The sequence below is a fragment of the Ranitomeya variabilis genome, chromosome 2 (assembly GCF_051348905.1).
Source record: "Ranitomeya variabilis isolate aRanVar5 chromosome 2, aRanVar5.hap1, whole genome shotgun sequence".
Lineage (NCBI taxonomy): Eukaryota > Metazoa > Chordata > Amphibia > Anura > Dendrobatidae > Ranitomeya > Ranitomeya variabilis.
In genome coordinates this window covers 222,089,289-222,106,827 of record NC_135233.1, presented here as the reverse complement: position 1 = coordinate 222,106,827, position 17,539 = coordinate 222,089,289, and the positions used below count along the sequence as shown (strand labels likewise).

General features: G+C 42.5%; 1 protein-coding gene across 4 annotated transcripts in view; it reads right to left on the bottom strand.

Moving 5' to 3' along the window:
- Nucleotides 1–17,539, bottom strand: part of FLNA (filamin A) — a 124,902-nt gene that overhangs the window by 20,411 nt on the left and 86,952 nt on the right. For all 4 annotated transcript variants that reach the window (XM_077283705.1, XM_077283703.1, XM_077283706.1 and 1 more), the window contains exons 3-20: nt 11,133–11,381; nt 9,991–10,088; nt 8,849–8,996; nt 8,650–8,768; nt 7,895–7,972; nt 7,635–7,797; nt 6,921–7,121; nt 4,772–4,909; nt 3,442–3,568; nt 3,210–3,346; nt 2,517–2,710; nt 2,287–2,400; nt 2,063–2,206; nt 1,859–1,982; nt 1,328–1,488; nt 538–628; nt 273–442; nt 63–180 (exon numbers count right to left, since the gene is read on the bottom strand). In XM_077283705.1, the coding sequence (XP_077139820.1) occupies nt 63–180; nt 273–442; nt 538–628; nt 1,328–1,488; nt 1,859–1,982; nt 2,063–2,206; nt 2,287–2,400; nt 2,517–2,710; nt 3,210–3,346; nt 3,442–3,568; nt 4,772–4,909; nt 6,921–7,121; nt 7,635–7,797; nt 7,895–7,972; nt 8,650–8,768; nt 8,849–8,996; nt 9,991–10,088; nt 11,133–11,381 (2,574 nt within the window). The remainder of the gene's footprint in view (nt 1–62; nt 181–272; nt 443–537; nt 629–1,327; nt 1,489–1,858; nt 1,983–2,062; nt 2,207–2,286; nt 2,401–2,516; nt 2,711–3,209; nt 3,347–3,441; nt 3,569–4,771; nt 4,910–6,920; nt 7,122–7,634; nt 7,798–7,894; nt 7,973–8,649; nt 8,769–8,848; nt 8,997–9,990; nt 10,089–11,132; nt 11,382–17,539) is intronic.

The window sequence follows — 17,539 nt, the reverse complement described above, 5'->3', positions numbered from 1 at the left end:
ATAAATTAAATGAGTACATTTAGAACAGTAATTGACATATGGGCAACGTCTACAATACATACTGTCACCAAGTCCAGCAACTTTAATCTTGCTGAGGTCCAGAGTTTGACCAATATTAACAGGGAACGGACTCTTGGGAATATGGTCTCCTCCATAGGTCACATTTACACCAATGTTACCCTGAGAAAGCAAAAAAAAAAAATGTATATAATTATAATTACCTAGCAATAAAATGGTCAACCTATACCTCCATAATGTCCTGATGTTTTTACCTGCTGCACTGGAGTATATTTGACAGTATAGGAGTTGTCAGAGTTATCAATTACTTCAAAGTCCTTCACAGCATCTCCTTTGGCCGGACCTGTAAAATTTACATCTAGTTTTGCCTTTCCAGCTGCTTTGGTGTTTACTGTGAAATGGGTGGGTTTGCCAATTTCTACACCTAAAAAAAATTAAATTTAAAAATAAAAGTTAATTAAAAAAACTTTGCAAAAGCCTCTCTAGGACCGACTACACAAGCTTACTACTAGGCCTTACCACTCTTGTTCAGTCCTGGCCCTTCAGCCTTCACTTTACTGGCATCGTGAGACGGATCAACCTTGATACGGACGGGGCTCATTGGTGTGGCCTTAAAGAATGAAAAAGGTAAGGCATGAAAAGTAATTCTGGTGTTAAAATAATCTTGGCTATGGTAGACAGAGGGAGGTTAGCAAATGCAGATATTTTACAAGTGATTGCCCGTGTTCTATAGGTATACTAGATTACCCACCTCTGGCACAATCCTGGGAGAAGTCATGATGATTGTTTACCAAGTGTGTTTTCTGGGCATATATTATTGATGAACTATCCATAAGATGAATCCCCATTGTCAGTGGGCATCGGACACCCCTGCTCATGTGCTAAAGCTTTGGCCAGATGTAAACATTAAGATGAGCTGAACTGTACAGCTACGCTCAATGTGTAGTAGCCGCTGCTGACAACTACAGTGTCTTCTCTCTAATTAATGGTACACAATAAATAGAGCACTGCCGATTGGTAGGGTTGTCATCCCTACCCTCACCAGTTACTACTAGACAAGCCCTTTAACAGCTTAAATGTACTGGGACTCAGTTTCTTGACCTGTATCAGCTCATCATTATCTTTTTTGGAGATTTAAAAAAAAAAATTAAAAAAAATTGTTACACAGACCTAATGCAGTATCTTTCAAGAAACAAGTCTGGCTTGTGTCTGAAAACTCCATTTTTATCAATACGTTAAAAAAGCATGATTCAGTCCAGAATCTGATGCCTGACAGTAATGTACAGTTGACAGCATGTCTGACATGTACCTGGCCAGCAAACAGAACCATGATTGTGTAGCTTCCAGCCCCCGGTGGGGTGTATTTCACTGTGAATGTGTCGTTATCATTGCGGATTATGTCAAAGTCGATGTCTGCTTCAGCTGGACCCACAACTCCAGGAGCACATTTGATTCCAATGCTCACATCCCCTAAGGAAAGATTAGTACAGGACAGTCAATCACTAGCTCCATTCTTGGCAGAACATTGTAGATGACATAGCTGGAGAAGGAAACAGTCAAAGACTGACATTTTTTAACTGAGTGAATTTTCACCACTTGTCATAAGACCCCCTTATCAGTATCACTGAGGCTGCGTAGAAGCATTACATGGCAGGCCACCAAATATACTGGGCACAATGTAGGACATTGTCCCTGCGGGGCAAATAAGGACAAGGCAGATTCCATTTTCTAGATCTTTTGGTACTAAATGTACAGCCTGAATTGCATTTTTACCTATGTAAATACAGTTGTGTTTAATGAGGGAAAACTAGAAAAAAAAAAAAAAAAGTTAATTACTCACCTTGCCCAGCTTCTGTACAGTCTACAGTAAAATATGTAGGTTCATGAGCTTTCAAGCCGGTTTTGGCAACACCGGGTCCATATACTTTAACCTTGTTGGGGTGGCTGCCAGCTCCAATGGTCATCTAAAGAAAGAATTCATTTTGTCATCTGAAATGCTACATCACTTCAGTTTCCCATTAGATGGGATGGATACTACACTTACCCTGAAAGGACTATTAGGAATGTTCACGCCACCCCAGGATATCATGGCTGTGTGCTTCAATGGCTTCTTTGGTAAATAGCTGCAGCTGTAGGTGCCATTGCCATTATCCTTAGTGGTAACATCCACAGGGTTTCCTTCTGAATCCTAAAACAGAAGAAAAAAAAAAAAATGATAAAAAGATTTGCAGGTGGGTGAAAGCTTTCAAATTCAGGAAAACTTCTTACCTGCACAAACACTTTAAGGGGAGCCTTCCCTCCTTGCTTGGCATCCACTGTGAACTCTGCCGGTTTATTTATGGACAGTCCAGACTTCTCCAGACCAGGGCCATACGCCTTCACCTTCAGGGGGAAAAAAAAACAAAAAAATAATGACATTTACACTACGACGTCACAGCCATTCCTTCAAATGGGATGGACTTTGTAACCAGTTTTAATTGACATGGCAATGTTCTTACCTTCTCTGGATAGAAATCTTTGGGGGCCGCTTTGATCTCTGCCATGAATGGACTCAGCTTTATATCTTCATTGTTACATAACACATGTACAGCGTATGCTCCAGCTTCCAGGGGCCAGTATCGCACATCACAAGACCCATCGCCTTTATCATCACACTCAATCTTGGCTTGTGAGGGCCCTTCTACAGAAAACCCTGCAGAAAAGAGTTTAGACATAAGAGCATTTGGGAGGTAATAAATGCGATGTATTGAGAGTCATTGCTGGAAGCTTGTGTTTGAAAGGATTGTTTATATGGGAGAAAAAAAAAGAAAAAAAGTGATAAACTACCGGTCTGTAGTAGGTCAACACTATGGGCAGGGACCACCAGGGAGACTGAGCAGCGAGGCATTCAGGAGTGTCAGTTAAATAGTGGCAAATATTTGATTTTTTATTTAATAAATGTTGTAATACATCATATCAGAGAAGTCTGCTTCTTTCTCCTCCTGAACTGTCACAAATAAAATATTTACTGATGACAGATTTTCCCATTACGGACAGTGTATTAAGAATAAATGATCAGGCCAGGTAGAGAATGCAGATTTCTCTGATTTTACAAAGTTTATTCGCACGTCTATATTGATTTTTTTAATGGAAAAAATTACAGTAAACCTTTTCATGCAAGTGTATAGATTCCTCAAATTAAATAAACTTACCTAGAGTGCCCACATCATCCCCAATCGCTTCCACTACAAAGTCAGCTGACTTTCCAACAACGCCTCCTTCTAAGCCGGGTCCCCATGCTCGTACTTTCTGCTGGCCACATTCGGTGCCGACCTTAACCTCAAATGGACTAAGGATAAAGAAAATTATTTAAATCCAAATAAAAATTTGCTCCAAGTAGTACAGATCTGCAGAAGAGACATGTGAACCACCTCCATTACTAACCTCCTTGGGATGTTCTGTCCTCCCCATGTAATGGTGACTATGTAGTTTCCAGGTGTGGTTGGACAGTATTCAAAATAATAGACGCCATCTCCCAAGTCCTTCTGCTTAACACGTTCCTCAGCTCCCTCTGTAAATAACATTAAGACATTTGCAAAGTTAGTTGGTGCTAAATAGTTGTAAACCATAAAAAAGGAGGATTGGAAAGCAGAAGACTCAGTAATTCATGAAATTAACTGCAAGGGTCAATTAGGATAGTCCGAATTTATAGAGTGCCCATGCTATGACTGGCACAAGCACCAAGCGCTCACATGTGGGCAGCTTATAGTAATAAGTGTAGAATAACCAATATTGTGCCACATAATGGCAGTGTGCCCCTGTGAAGCCTCTTGAAAATGCTTTTGACATGAAACCTGGAAGTGCACTTTAGTTCGAAAGCTTAAGAAAGATTGTGCCAGCTTTCAACTTTCACAGCACACCATAAAGTAGGGGCAGATTCCAGCAGTGTCACCTATTTTTCTCTTTCCTGTAGTTTTGATAATTTGCTGTAGCTCTGCTAGTACTCTCAATGACCATTCTTTTAAACCCCACCCCCGATTGGATACTTTCTTCCTATACAGTGTAGCAAGAGTTGTCGGTGGGAATATAAAGCGGAGCAGTCATCAAAACTACAGCTAGGAGCCTAGTAAGAGCAAGTACTAGAGCCAAGATATCTGTCATTGTATGGTGCTCACTGATAAGAAAACAAACCTGGTGACAGATTCATGTTGAATAAATAAAAAAAAAAAAAAAAAAAATTGGTTTTAAGGTTAACCTATTTTGTGGAAATCTGTAGCATCAAATGTCATTGCAGTCAGTAAACCCTCCTACCATAAGCCGTCAGACAGGTCAAGTCATGGAAATGTCACTAAGGGGCATTTCCATTTAATAGAGGTGGCTCACAATAAAAATGTTCCCATCAGAAGCCCTAAGAAAGAGGCCAGTAAAGGAATGGGAAGGGTTCCTCTCATGGGAGCCCTTAGGCAGCAGCCAACAAAACAAAAAACCTTAGCATTTAGCTGTGACCCTTCATAAATTCCATGGGCTGTTAAGACCAAGGAATTCTTGACATGACAACTACTAGAAGCTCACGTGGAGTTGCCTCCCATAAAAGACTGTAGAACCAAGCGATTAAAGGACTGCATGTTATTACAGCATCAAGCCAGGAGAGGACATCTTACCAGATGTGAACCTCATTTCTACACAGTCCCCAGAGACATTGTTTTACACGTGCAGATCAGGAACTTCAACATAGGAGGAAACCGGCAGGCATGTGTCCCAACATCTTACTCACTTGGTCCCTTGATTACAACTTTGAGTTCTCCACTTCCGGCTCCTTTAGTGTAGACCTTGAAGTCTGCAGTCTCCTTCACACGCACCCCCTTTGGCTGCAAGCCGCGGCCCACAGCGTGGCAGGCGCTAGGATTTGAAGCTAGAACATCAGAAGGGACATTTAAATTTTAGAAAAAAACACATTACAATTAAAAAAAAAAAAAAAAAAGTACACACACTGAACATACGTTCCTACTTGCATGAAATCTGTACGCCACAATAAATAAGGGTTACAATTGTACAGGATGTGGCTACAACTTATTAAAAAGTGTAAATCCGTAAAGAAAATCTAAGATCCATATACCACACAACCCCAGCACACTGCATGCAGATATACCGTAAATCTTTCATGTCCCCCAAACTAGCAGAGGACGATGTAGCAAGAGACAGGAGAGATCCAGCAGTCTGACCACCTTCCCCAGATGAAGGCATGAGGGAAAGAGAAGGAAAGAAAATGAAGTGTGAAGTCAGAAGTAACCAGGCTCAGGGTAAAGGAGGCGCCGAACCAGGACCAAGAAAAGGTTTGCAACAGCTTTAAATGCAAGGTGCTTGCCGGTGAATGGACTACAACTTGGGGCGCATTCAGATGTCAGTTTTTCATACAGGTTCTATTTTTATGGATAGAATGTGTATTTGTTGTAGTCAATGGGGCTGCTCACATGGATATTGTCGCTGACAAAGTGGTACGCATAAAATTACCAGTCTCAGCTCAAACTCGCCAATACAAGTCTATGGGTCCATAAAAAAATGGAAATAAAAAAGGAACTTCATTGCCATTTGTGTGCGGCGATTTTCACAAACTGTTTGGAAGTTTCTCAAGCTTCTATCAGTTAATTTTTATTGTCACCCAAGAAAAAACAGGCCATGACCAAACTGATAATAGGATCACAAACACCAATGAAACGCAAACAGGTTTCGGTGTTTGAGAAAAATCACTTAACGTCTGAATGAGGCCCAAGATGCAGGAGGACACGATAGAGACAGTTTTACACCATCGATTATGTTCGATCTGTTAAGTACAAGGTCACAATACTGAATGCACATTTGTTTTACACTTCTAGAAAGAAATGTGGAAGATACCAGCACAAAACTGTAGCAGGAAGACCATAAGAGAAACCATAAATGTATTTTTAGGCCAGTTTAATAAGCCACAATCCAATCACAGAATCAAGCTGGGACTCGCCCTGGATCTTCTGACCTGAACGTTGCCTCGTTTGCCCACGCAGATATTGATTTCAGGTCAGGAGACCAGCAGCCAGGCATCACGGTGGGTATTAGGACTGGCATATGTCAGACGCATGAATTTGGCCTTACAAAACAGAATTACCTCTTAATAGGAGAAAATGGTCTTATCTGGCAGATTTCATTCAGAGATTTGTGCAACGAAAAGGTTAATGTATCGGATTGCAGAAACTGCAGGCTGCAGAAACAAATATCAAGTTTTGCAGTGGATGCACTTTCTGCTCATGAAGATGTACCACGAATGAGAAGACACATTAAGTGGCCATTGTACATCGTTGAAAATACGCCTTAGGACTGGATTCACATACAGTTTATGGTTTTTCATAGTTATATGAATAATCCTAGAAGGGACATTAAGTATGATATCTGGAGAATATAAAGGACTTCTACAATCCAGCTGGTCCCATTTCTGGTCCAGGCTCAAACATCTGGATGTGAGATTCCAGTAGTCGGGCTGTCCGAGATTAGATGAGCAGCAATTTCTGCATGTGTGACATAACCAGGCAGACCCTGGACTCTTCACGCCTAAAGCTCATTTACACAATAGAGTTTCTGGATCTTTATGTAGATTACATTGGTCTACTAGGGCCTATGATTTTCAGGAGTGTTCCCCGATTTCAGATTACCAGCCTTTGCCTACTCTAAAAGCTTTTTTTGCCTAGGGTACCAGGAGCACAACCCAGGGGAATAAGCTGATCACCTTAATCCTAAAATAGTTGTAATGGTGGATTCTCCTGAAAAGAAACTAAACCAAAATGCTTGACTTCAGGGTTTAATATAGGAAGTCAGTACAAAGGAGCCACCAGGCTTGTGTGTAGAGGGCATGAAATGGCTAGCTGCAGAGTTCTGACCTGCAGAAAGTTTCTCACCTTCACCAATTGTGACTGTGTAGGGGCTTTTTGGAATCTGCACTCCCCCAAATGTGATATAAATTGTATAGATTCCTTCCAAGGTGGGTTTATAGGTGCAACGGTACGTGCTGCTGCCCTTATCCTCTAGCTGCACCTCTGCGGTATCTGCCTTTCCATTTGGGTCCTGAATGATCACTTCTACCTCTCCAAGACCAGCACCTAGAATAAAGCAACCGAGAGTTAATGCGACTAACACTTACCATGGTTGGGGTGGGTGTGTGCATGTAAATATATATATCTATATATCTATATATCTATATATCTATATATCTATATACACACACATACATATACACACACATATACATATATACACACACACACAAATAAAATACATATAAAAAAAATATTACATGCAAATGCCATCGAGTCCTAACTGTTCTACTTCATGCTGCAGAATAAACAGTCCACTTATTCCATGTCCAGACTTCTTGAAAATGCAGGCCTTAATCAAGAAGCGATTGTGGAGGGCTCAGATGGATTATTAGAGCAGACAGGTGGTTTAAATAAGATGCCCTAGATTAGGCCGCATAATAGATTGGCTGCAATAGACTTCAGAATTAACAGCTCAGTCATATGCAGCAGGTCAGAGCGAAGGCTACAGCTGCTTCAATGGACACAAGTTGCAGGAAAATAAATACCGGTAAATAAAAGATTAACTAGGCTTTTTACCTGCAGTGAAGATCTCAAAGTAGGTGGATTTGTTTGCAATGTTTCCGCTGGCCTCCAGACCAGGTCCTTGTGCAGTGACTTTACTTGGATCCCCATGAGACTTGTCCACAGTCACCTCAAACGGGCTCTTCGCAATATGCTGGCCAGCAAAAAGGACAGTAACCTGAAAAAGGAGACCGGCATTAAAACCATTCACTATAGTGGACTAATATATCTATCAATATCAGAGCTGAGGATGCAGAGTCCCCGCAACATCTCACCTTGTGTAAACCAGTCACTTTAGGAATATAGTAGACTGAGAAGGTTCTGTTCTTGTCATTGTTGGCAGTCACTTTAGCCTAAAAAAAAAAAAAATTAATTATCTTCATGACTGGACGTGAAGGTTTCCCGATTGTCAGCAGAATCTATTTTGATAGATTCACAGGACTGATTCATTGACCAGGTCAGTAGTCACAGGAGGCTCATTTATCTTAGCTTCCGGGATCCCCAGTGCAGTTTGTGGCTCGCTGAGCTGGTGCGACGCCATGTTTGCAGCATGGTGCTCAGATGACATCGCGCCAGCCCAAACGCACATGTCAGGGTAGAGACTCACGAGCTTCCTGATCAGTAGCTGGTAACCAATTATCTAGCCAGTGGACTAGAGTCCCATGAATTGATCAGCCCATCTCTAGTTGTAGGTGATTGATTGTTCACATCACTTTAGAGAAAAAGGGAATCCTGTCTACACATTCATGGCGCTTACACCATGAACAGCAAGAAATAAAGGCCGCTTCCTGCATTACAGACAACAGCTTTGCTCTAAAACGCTGCAGCAGCACTTTACAGAAAACGGTTTGGAGAACCAGGTAGTGGGAGAAGAGTAATGAGGCCTCCTCTGGCTTCTCACCACCCAACAGTTAAGTTGTGCTAGGTAGGAAGACAAGAGGGAGACACTGAGCACTTTCCTCAGTGAACCACTAAACACAGATCTGGGCAGACCGTATACATCTGCTGACCGGCTCCTTTAGTTTCTTACCTCTTCTCTGTGACCTGCAGGATCCTCCACGTAAACAATGACCTCTCCAAGTCCAGCACTGATGGTCTCTACAGTGAACTCCGCACGCTTTTTCACCATGTTGCCAGTTGGCTCAATACCTGCATGAAGTTATGGATTTTACACCAAATGTGCTATTCAGATATTGATTGTTTTTATTTTTATTGTAAAAAGGACATACCTGGCCCGTAGGCTCTGGCTTTCTTGGGGTTCAGCTTGGGTCTGAGTGGAGCTCCAGGCTTCAGCTTGGCTTTTGGGAACTGAGACAGGTAGGTCATGACTGAGTGCTCGTCTACATTTGGATCTACTATTTCCTCAGGGGTGATGACCTGTAGAAGAAACAGTCATTTATAAGTCAGTCTAGAGGACTCGGAGAAAAAGGTGACAGGTTAGACTTTAGTGACAATTCAATTTACATTTTCATCTTACACTATACATATAGGTTGTGGCTTTACGGCTTTTTTTTTAGAGTAGTATAGAAAAGTCAGTCAAGTGACTAGAGGATTCTAGAACATGGGATACTTGACCATTATGCATTTTAGGACTTAAAACTGAAGCAGAGAAGATCTACTTTAGGCATGTGTCAGAGCAGCAGAGTTAATGAAGTCTGTCAGCAGGTGGTTTTTGCCATTTAATTTAAGCAGAATAGAGTAAGAGCCCCCGATTCGAGGGATGTGTCACTTATTAGGTTATGTGCTGTAGTTTCAATATGATTAGTGTTTTTCAGCAGATTATCACTGCTGGACTAGTCATCATGTGCAGGCCAGTCAGGCTAATCTGCATAACCCACCCCTACCACTGATTGGCAGCTTGCTGATAATATACACAGGAAGCAGACAATCAGGGTGTAGGTTATATAAATGTCAGTACTCTGACCACTGCTACATCTACAGCATAGAAAACTGGGATTTTATCAGAACTACAAGCAGCCCAGTAAGTGACACATTGATGGAATCAGGGTCTCCGCCCCTACATCAAGCTGCACCCAGATTACATTGAAAAAACTGCTGACCATTCCTCTTAAACATGGCGTTTGGAGTAGTTGGCATATATTGTTAAAGTGTTCAACTGGACTACTGTAACCTATATGCCATTGTCAAAAATAAAGAGACAAAACTTCGCATACATCTTATTTATGGCATCCCCTTTACTGTATGAGCTTCAGACACTTTTCTATGGACAAATGTAGTGCCGACATTATGCACCGGCCCAACCAAAGAACACATTTGGTGCTTCTGCTGGGTGATTTCCTGGCTTATATGCCAAAAAAATGGTTAAGATTTTATCAGAGCCCAGTGTGTCATATAAACAATTCCCATTTACCTGAGGAATTCCTAACCAGTCATCGGCCTGCTGCATGGCTTCACGTGCGTTGTCCACAGGCTTGCTGGTGTCCCAAGAGTCCCAATCAGGGCACAGACCTGGAAGGCAGAGGGAGCATAAGGAAATGGGGCAAAAAAAAATGTTCAAGATGTCAGTTCCAAGAATTATACTTTTTGCTTGAAGTGGTATTCCCATCTCAGATTCTACTCCAATATGTAGTAGATCATCAAATATTTTCAATTAGAAATATAGTATAGTTCTTTTGATTTGTTATGTCACTTACCCCCATGTGCAGGGCATTGTAATAGCTTAGGCATCTGCATGGTTACTACCACCAACAGCTGACTTACTGTCACTATATGAGTGGTCTTATCCATGGATACCCAAGCTACTGTAACGCCCTGCACATGGGATGGTCTTATCCATGGATACCCCAAGCTGCTGTAATGCCCTGCACATGGGATGGTCTTATTCATGGATACCCCAAGCTGCTGTAATGCCCTGCACATGGGATGGTCTTATCCATGGATACCACAAGCTACTGTAATGCCCTGCACATGGGATGGTCTTATCCATGGATACCCCAAGCTACTGTAATGCCCTGCACATGGGATGGTCTTATCCATGGATACCCCAAGCTACTGTAATGCCCTGCACATGGGATGGTCTTATCCATGGATACCCCAAGCTACTGTAATGCCCTGCACATGGGATGGTCTTATCCATGGATACCCCAAGCTACTGTAATGCCCTGCACATGGGATGGTCTTATCCATGGATACCCAAGCTGCTGTAATGCCCTGCACATGGGATGGTCTTATTCATGGATACCCCAAGCTGCTGTAATGCCCTGCACATGGGATGGTCTTATCCATGGATACCCCAAGCTGCTGTAATGCCCTGCACATGGGGTAAGCAACATGGCAAGTGAGAAGAGCTACACTAAACTGAAGGTATTGGATGATATTTACTACTACACCTACTACATAGTGATCGGATTTTGAGATGGGAATACCCCTTTTAAAAGGCTAGAACTGGGTGTACACATTGCCACGATATGTCAGACTTCTTGTAGACTGCGCACAATCGGGCAATACCCCATGGAAGGAGAGTTCATCCTATAAGCAATCCATGGCACCTACCAGGAGCGCAGCTGTCAACAAGGGCACCCAGAGCTTTCCCGCTTTGCCAATCCCTGCTGAAGTTTGTGACCGGCAGCTGGGGCAGTTTGTTCTGGATCCATCCCAAGAGCCTCTGTTTTGGTGTCTGTTTCTTGGTTTCTTCATCCTCTTCTTCATCCCACATTGGCATAGAGATGGAATAATGTAGAATAAGGGTCCAGATAAGACCCAGGATGAGCTTGAGGTTTCCATCAACAATGGCTTTGCTGTCTAAGAAAAAACAAAAGCAGCGTCATTTATATATTTTTTTTAATATTTATTTTTTCATTTAAATAAAGCCATAGTCCAATATGTAATTTTCTCTGTAGCCACGAGATAAAACTCCCAGACCTAGTATTCAGTCTGCAAATGCATGTGCTGAAACTGCAAATATTTCTATAGTTGTGAATGGCAATCTGTCTCCTCAAGGCTGTATGCCTGGATCAGACAATGTTTAGTCTCCATCAGTTTCCTTAAAGTGATCAATCACAGGATTTAGACCAGTGAGAACACAACATGTAGGAGTCTCTAACACAGTGTAAACCATGCTTGACCTTCACTGTAGGCTCATCGCAATTAACCACTTAAATCGTCAGGCCGGAAAGTGTCAGTGGAATGACTTTTTGGAAGACTCAACAAAATGACAAGGAGAGAAAAATAAATTAAAATGGTGGAAGACATTCTAATATTCAGCCACCAAGTTCACAACCTATAGGAGTCATTAATCAAATATGGGACACTCCACAAAATATTGCTGACCGATTACAAAAAGCATTTAAGGGAATCAGATGCATGGTGTAGGGGCAGAGAGCCCAATTCCTGCATTGTGCAAGTCACTGGGCTGCTTAGTGCAGTTTTTCTGTAGCTCTAGCAGAGCTCAGAATGCTGATCTGTGTATAAAACTCCATTCACACCAGTATTGGGCAGCAAGCAGCCAGTCAGTGGGGGGGCAGAGCTGCAGAGATTATATGGATGGCCTTGCACAGGACACCTAGTCCTGCAGTGATAATATCCTGCTGATAAAACACTGATTGTATTGAAACCACAGCAAAGTGCTGAGCAAGTGACACATGACTGGAGTCAGGCTCTGCTCCAAGTACCAAGAGTCTGACAGATTCCCTTAAAAGAGGTTGTCTCATACACACGCTTTAATATAAGCCGTGGCAGAGGACTGCACCATTCAAGCTCATGATACCCTGAAACCAAGTAATTTTGCAGCAGGCCATTTCCCAGGCCAGAGGCCACTAGAGAGGCAATATGACTATTTAAACAAATGGTCAATAGGTGAAAGAGGGACCAAGAACTGACACCCACTGGTTTATAATGGGGGCTCATTGATAGGGATTGTGAACATGAAAAAGAAAGAGCCCCTTACACATGTAGAGGGATACTATTAAAAGAAAAAACAAACAAACAAAAAAAAAAAAAAAAAACACCCTCATCCTGTCGGACAGACTAGTTAAACACGAGCTTACATGTACAACCCCAGAAAACCATGTGCTCCCACTGAGCTTTCAATACCCAGCCAGGCACAGCGTAGGAGGAGGAGAGGATGCAGTTGTCCAACATCCACATTTAGGCCTACTAATTGTTTCCAGCTCTGCTAGGAAGGGGCTTTCCTCTGCAGCCAGCCTGCAACATCGAAAGACAGATCATCGCTATAACAAAGGATGGCTAATGCATCCAGCACATGCATCTCTCCCAGCCAGTAATATATGTCTGAGTTTACAATAAGAAAGGGGAAAAGGAGGTTGAGAAGAGGCGTCATGTCTTCTAGAAGTTCGCTGCTTACAGTCACAACTGGGATCCTTACCAAGTTCTCCAAAACACACCTGGTTATAGAGAATAGGCTGGAAAGAGCCAAAATATGGATCCACGCAACTATGTACAAGATTTCACCGTGGCCCTAGAGCACACAACATCCAGAATACAAGAGGATGAGGTTATAGCAGGCAAAACCCAAAAAGTTCAATTTCCTGCTAGGACCTATGCAACATTTCAGTTAAAAGCACATACCCATTTTTTATTTTTACAGTGAATCTGCCATTTAGTGAGAAGCATAATGAGGGGCGTAGTGCCCGATTCTGGAGAGGTCACTTATTAAATTGTATGTTTTAGTTTGATGCAATCAGTGTTTTATCAGCAGGAGATTATCACTAAGAATAGTTCTCATTTGCAGGCAAGTGGAGCCAATGTGTAACCCCATCCCCGGTTGGCAGCAAGCATACGTATACATACATATATATGTGCTGGCTGTAGAACTGTAGCATTCAGATTCTTCACTTTACATTGCTCAATGCAAGGGCCAGACCTTAGCAGATTCTTGTTTTCTTACATTCTATCAGGACAAAGCTAAACTGACTGGGGCGATACAGAGGGAATGGGGAGCACACCAAGATGCCCAATGGCTTAGTGAGAGTGGCTAGATGGGGAGAGGAAACCACGGTCTAAGGCTATGCGCACACATCCGGATTTCTTGCAGAAATTTCCTGAACAAAACCAGACATTTTCTGCAAGAAATCCGCATGCGGATTTTTCGTGCTTTTTTTTGCGGATTTTTCTGGAGGTTCTGGGATGCAATAATATAGTGGGAAATCTGCAAAATAATGAACATGCTGCGTTTTTTTCGTGGAAAAAAAAACAACATATGCACAAAAATTGCAGAATGCATTCTAAATGATAGGATGCATATGTATGCGGATTTTAAGCATTTTTATAGCAAAAAAACACATGCATACCCTTAGGGTTCATACCCACTTGCTAGAAAAAAAACAAACAAAAAAAGTCCGTAAACTGGACCGAAAAAATTGGATGCAAAGTACACGATTGTCATGAGAGTTCAATGCGATTTTTAATTGCACCATCCGTTTTACATCCGTATGCATTACGTTTTTTTTCTCTGCAACTATTTTTTACAATCATTTGTATTATGTGTGTTTTTTTCTCGCACCCATTGACGAGACTCGCAGCATGCTGCGTTTCTCAGTCCGATTTGGCGGAGAAAAAATAAAAAAAATTTGCAAATGAGATGTCAGATGTCACTTATCGAATAAGATTGGTCCGAGTGCAATCAGATTGCACTCGTCCGTTTTGCTCGCTAGTATGAGCCCTTACTGTCCTAATACCAACTGAAGACTGCTACATGACTGAACTGCAACTCAGCCAGCGGTGTTTAGAAACCTTCCACTGCCCCTTAATGCAATAAACTGCAGAATGACATTTCATCCCACATTGCACAAAAGGAATCCCCCCCAGCCGAACTCCCACTGCCCCAAAGCAGTTCGCAAATGTTATAGAAATGACTGAAGACAGAGGAAGCGTCTGAGATGTCTGACTAGTGAGTTCACATTAGAGGGATTTTTCCCGTATAAGGCCTGTGCTACTGAATTTCATGTTTTCCGGCCGCTCCTTGTTCAGATTGGAACGTTCTCTCGACACTAAACTCCGAAGTTTCCCAGGCTTGGAGACCAGGTCAGTGTGCTACGCATCCATCAAAACCAGCTACATTGGATCTTAGCCAGAGTGCCTACAAAGACCCCCAGCCTGCCTACAGAGACCCCCAGCCTTTAAGGTGGGTTTCCATGGCGGATTAATTTTAGGCCACAAAGTTAAATAAGGCACCTTCCATTTAGGCCGGGGTCACACATACGAGTTTTACAGACGTAAGAGCGCAGAAACTACGTCCGTAAAACTCGCATTAAATACGGCACAATTATTCTCAATGGGGCTGCTCCTATTAGCCGTATATTACGGTTCAGTATTATACGGCTTTCTACGGCCGTACAAAATCGTAGCATGCTGCGTTTGTCAGCGTATTGCGCAAAAAAAACAAAAAAAAAAAACGCCAATGAAAGTCTATGGGGGCGAGAAAAATACGGATTCCACACGGACCAGCAGTGTGACCTGCGAGAAATACGCAGCGGTGTTAGTGAAAAGTCGGTAATTCAATTGCCGGCTTTTCATTTCTCCTGCATAAACCCGACAGGATATGAGACATGGTTTACATACAGTAAACCATCTCATATCCCCATTTTTTTTGCATATTCCACACTACTAATGTTAGTAGTGTGTATGTGCAAAATTTCAGCGCTGTAGCTGCTGAAATAAAGGGTTAAATGGCGGAAAAAAATTGGCGTGGGCTCCCGCGCAATTTTCTCCGCCAGAATGGTAAAGCCAGTGACTGAGGGCAGATATTAATAGCCAGGAGAGGGTCCATGGTTATTGCCCCCCCCTGGCTACAAATATCTGCCCCCAGCCACCCCAGAAAAGGCACATCTGGAAGATGCGCCTATTCTGGCACTTGGCCACTCTTCCCACTCCCTGTAGCGGTGGGATATGGGGTAATGAAGGGTTAATGCCACCTTGCTATTGTAAGGTGACATTAAGCCAGATTAATAATGGAGAGGCGTCAATTATGACACCTATCCATTATTAATCCAATTGTTTGAAAGGGTTAAAAAACACACACACACGATTTAAAAGTATTTTAATGAAATAAACAGCGGTTGTTGTAATAATTTATTGCTCTCTCATTCCATTTCCAGGCCCTCGCTTGGCAAAACAATAAACCCACAATATACATACCTTCTGATGTCCGATCACGTCCCACGAGGTAATCCATCTGAAGGGGTTAACTAATATTACAGGCACGAGCTGCGATAAACCACTCGCTCGTGTCTGTAATCCCCCGGGTGCTGAAAGGAAAGCTGGATCTGTACTTACATTGAGTCGCAGTGATGTGCCCCTGCTGGATGTTCTCATGAACTGCAGCCTGGGAACTTTTTCCCACGCTCCAGGTCATATGAGGACATCCACCAGGGGGCGCATCACCGCGACTGAAGGAAATGTAGGTCAATGACCTACATTTCATTCATTCGCCGGGGAATTACAGGCACGAGCGAGTGCATTAGCAGGGCTGGTGCCTGTAAAATTATTAACCCCTTCAGATGGATTACATCGTGGGAAGTGATCGGACATCAGAAGGTATGTATCTTGTGCGTTTATTATTTTGCCAAGCGAGGGCCTGGAAATGGATTGAGAGAACAATAAATTATTACAACAACCGCTGTGTTTATTTCATTAAAATACTTTTTAATCGTGTGTGTTTAACCCTTTCAAACAATTGGATTAATAATGGATAGGTGTCATAATTGACGCCTCTCCATTATTAATCTGGCTTAATGTCACCTTACAATAGCAAAGTGACATTAACCCTTCATTACCCCATATCCCACCGCTACAGGGAGTGGGAGGAGTGGCCAAGTGCCAGAATAGGCGCATCTTCCAGATGTGCCTTTTCTGGGGTGGCTGGGGGCAGATGTTTGTAGCCAGGGGGGGGCAAATAACCATGGACCCTCTCCTGGCTATTAATATCTGCCGTCAATCACTGGCTTTACTACTCTGGCGGAGAAAATTGCGCGGGAGCCCACACCAATTATTTCCGCCATTTAACCCTTTATTTCAGCAGCTACAGCGCTGAAATTTTGCACATACACACTACTAACATTAGTAGTGTGGAATATGCAAAAAAAAAAAAATATATATATATACACACACACACTGTATATACATTTTCCCTAACATTTGAGCACATAAATCCATTAGATGTCGGTTTTGCAAGCCTGCGCGAAAATCTCACAGTACGGATGCCGTACGGATTACATACGGAGGATGCCATGCGTGAAATACGCTTAAACACCCTGACTACGGATCAATATTTTGGGAACATTTCTCCGTATTACGGCCGTAGTACGGACGTATAATACGTGGCGTATTGTCTTACGCCAAGTGTGACTCCAGCCTTACTGATACAATTGTCGTCACTAGCTTTATCAGACCCCCAAATGACAAACTTGCCAGGTATACTATCCAATTGAGAGCCAGGACCCACTTAATCCCAAGAAGGAAGAGGCTGCAGAACTCAATCCCCCTGCAACACCGGCCACCTGCACAAGGACCCGCAGCACAGCCCTGTTCTGGAGTCACTGCGGGGGCGCCACTGCACAGGAAGGGTCAGGAGACCATCTTATGTGCAAGCGCATTGTACTCAAATAACCCTTTAAAAATTGAAAACGCCATCAGAAAAATGACATGTTCATTTTAAGAAATGTTGTACCATGTCTCCCCACCCCTCTCAATATCATGATCTGTATTAATAAAGATCTTGCAGTTTTCCCATTGCTACTGGAAGTCAAATGGTCAGCAAAGCATTGCAAAAAAAACTCAAACAAAACAAAAAAAGCGCAAATTCAATGATGAATCAGACCCCGAATTCCTGATTCAGTAAATGCACATGTACATTAGCAGCAATACATAGATCGACCCCATCTTTTGAATTTCTGTAGGGTGGTGCATTGATGGACCCCTAGAAGTGCTAAGCAAGCGTGAAG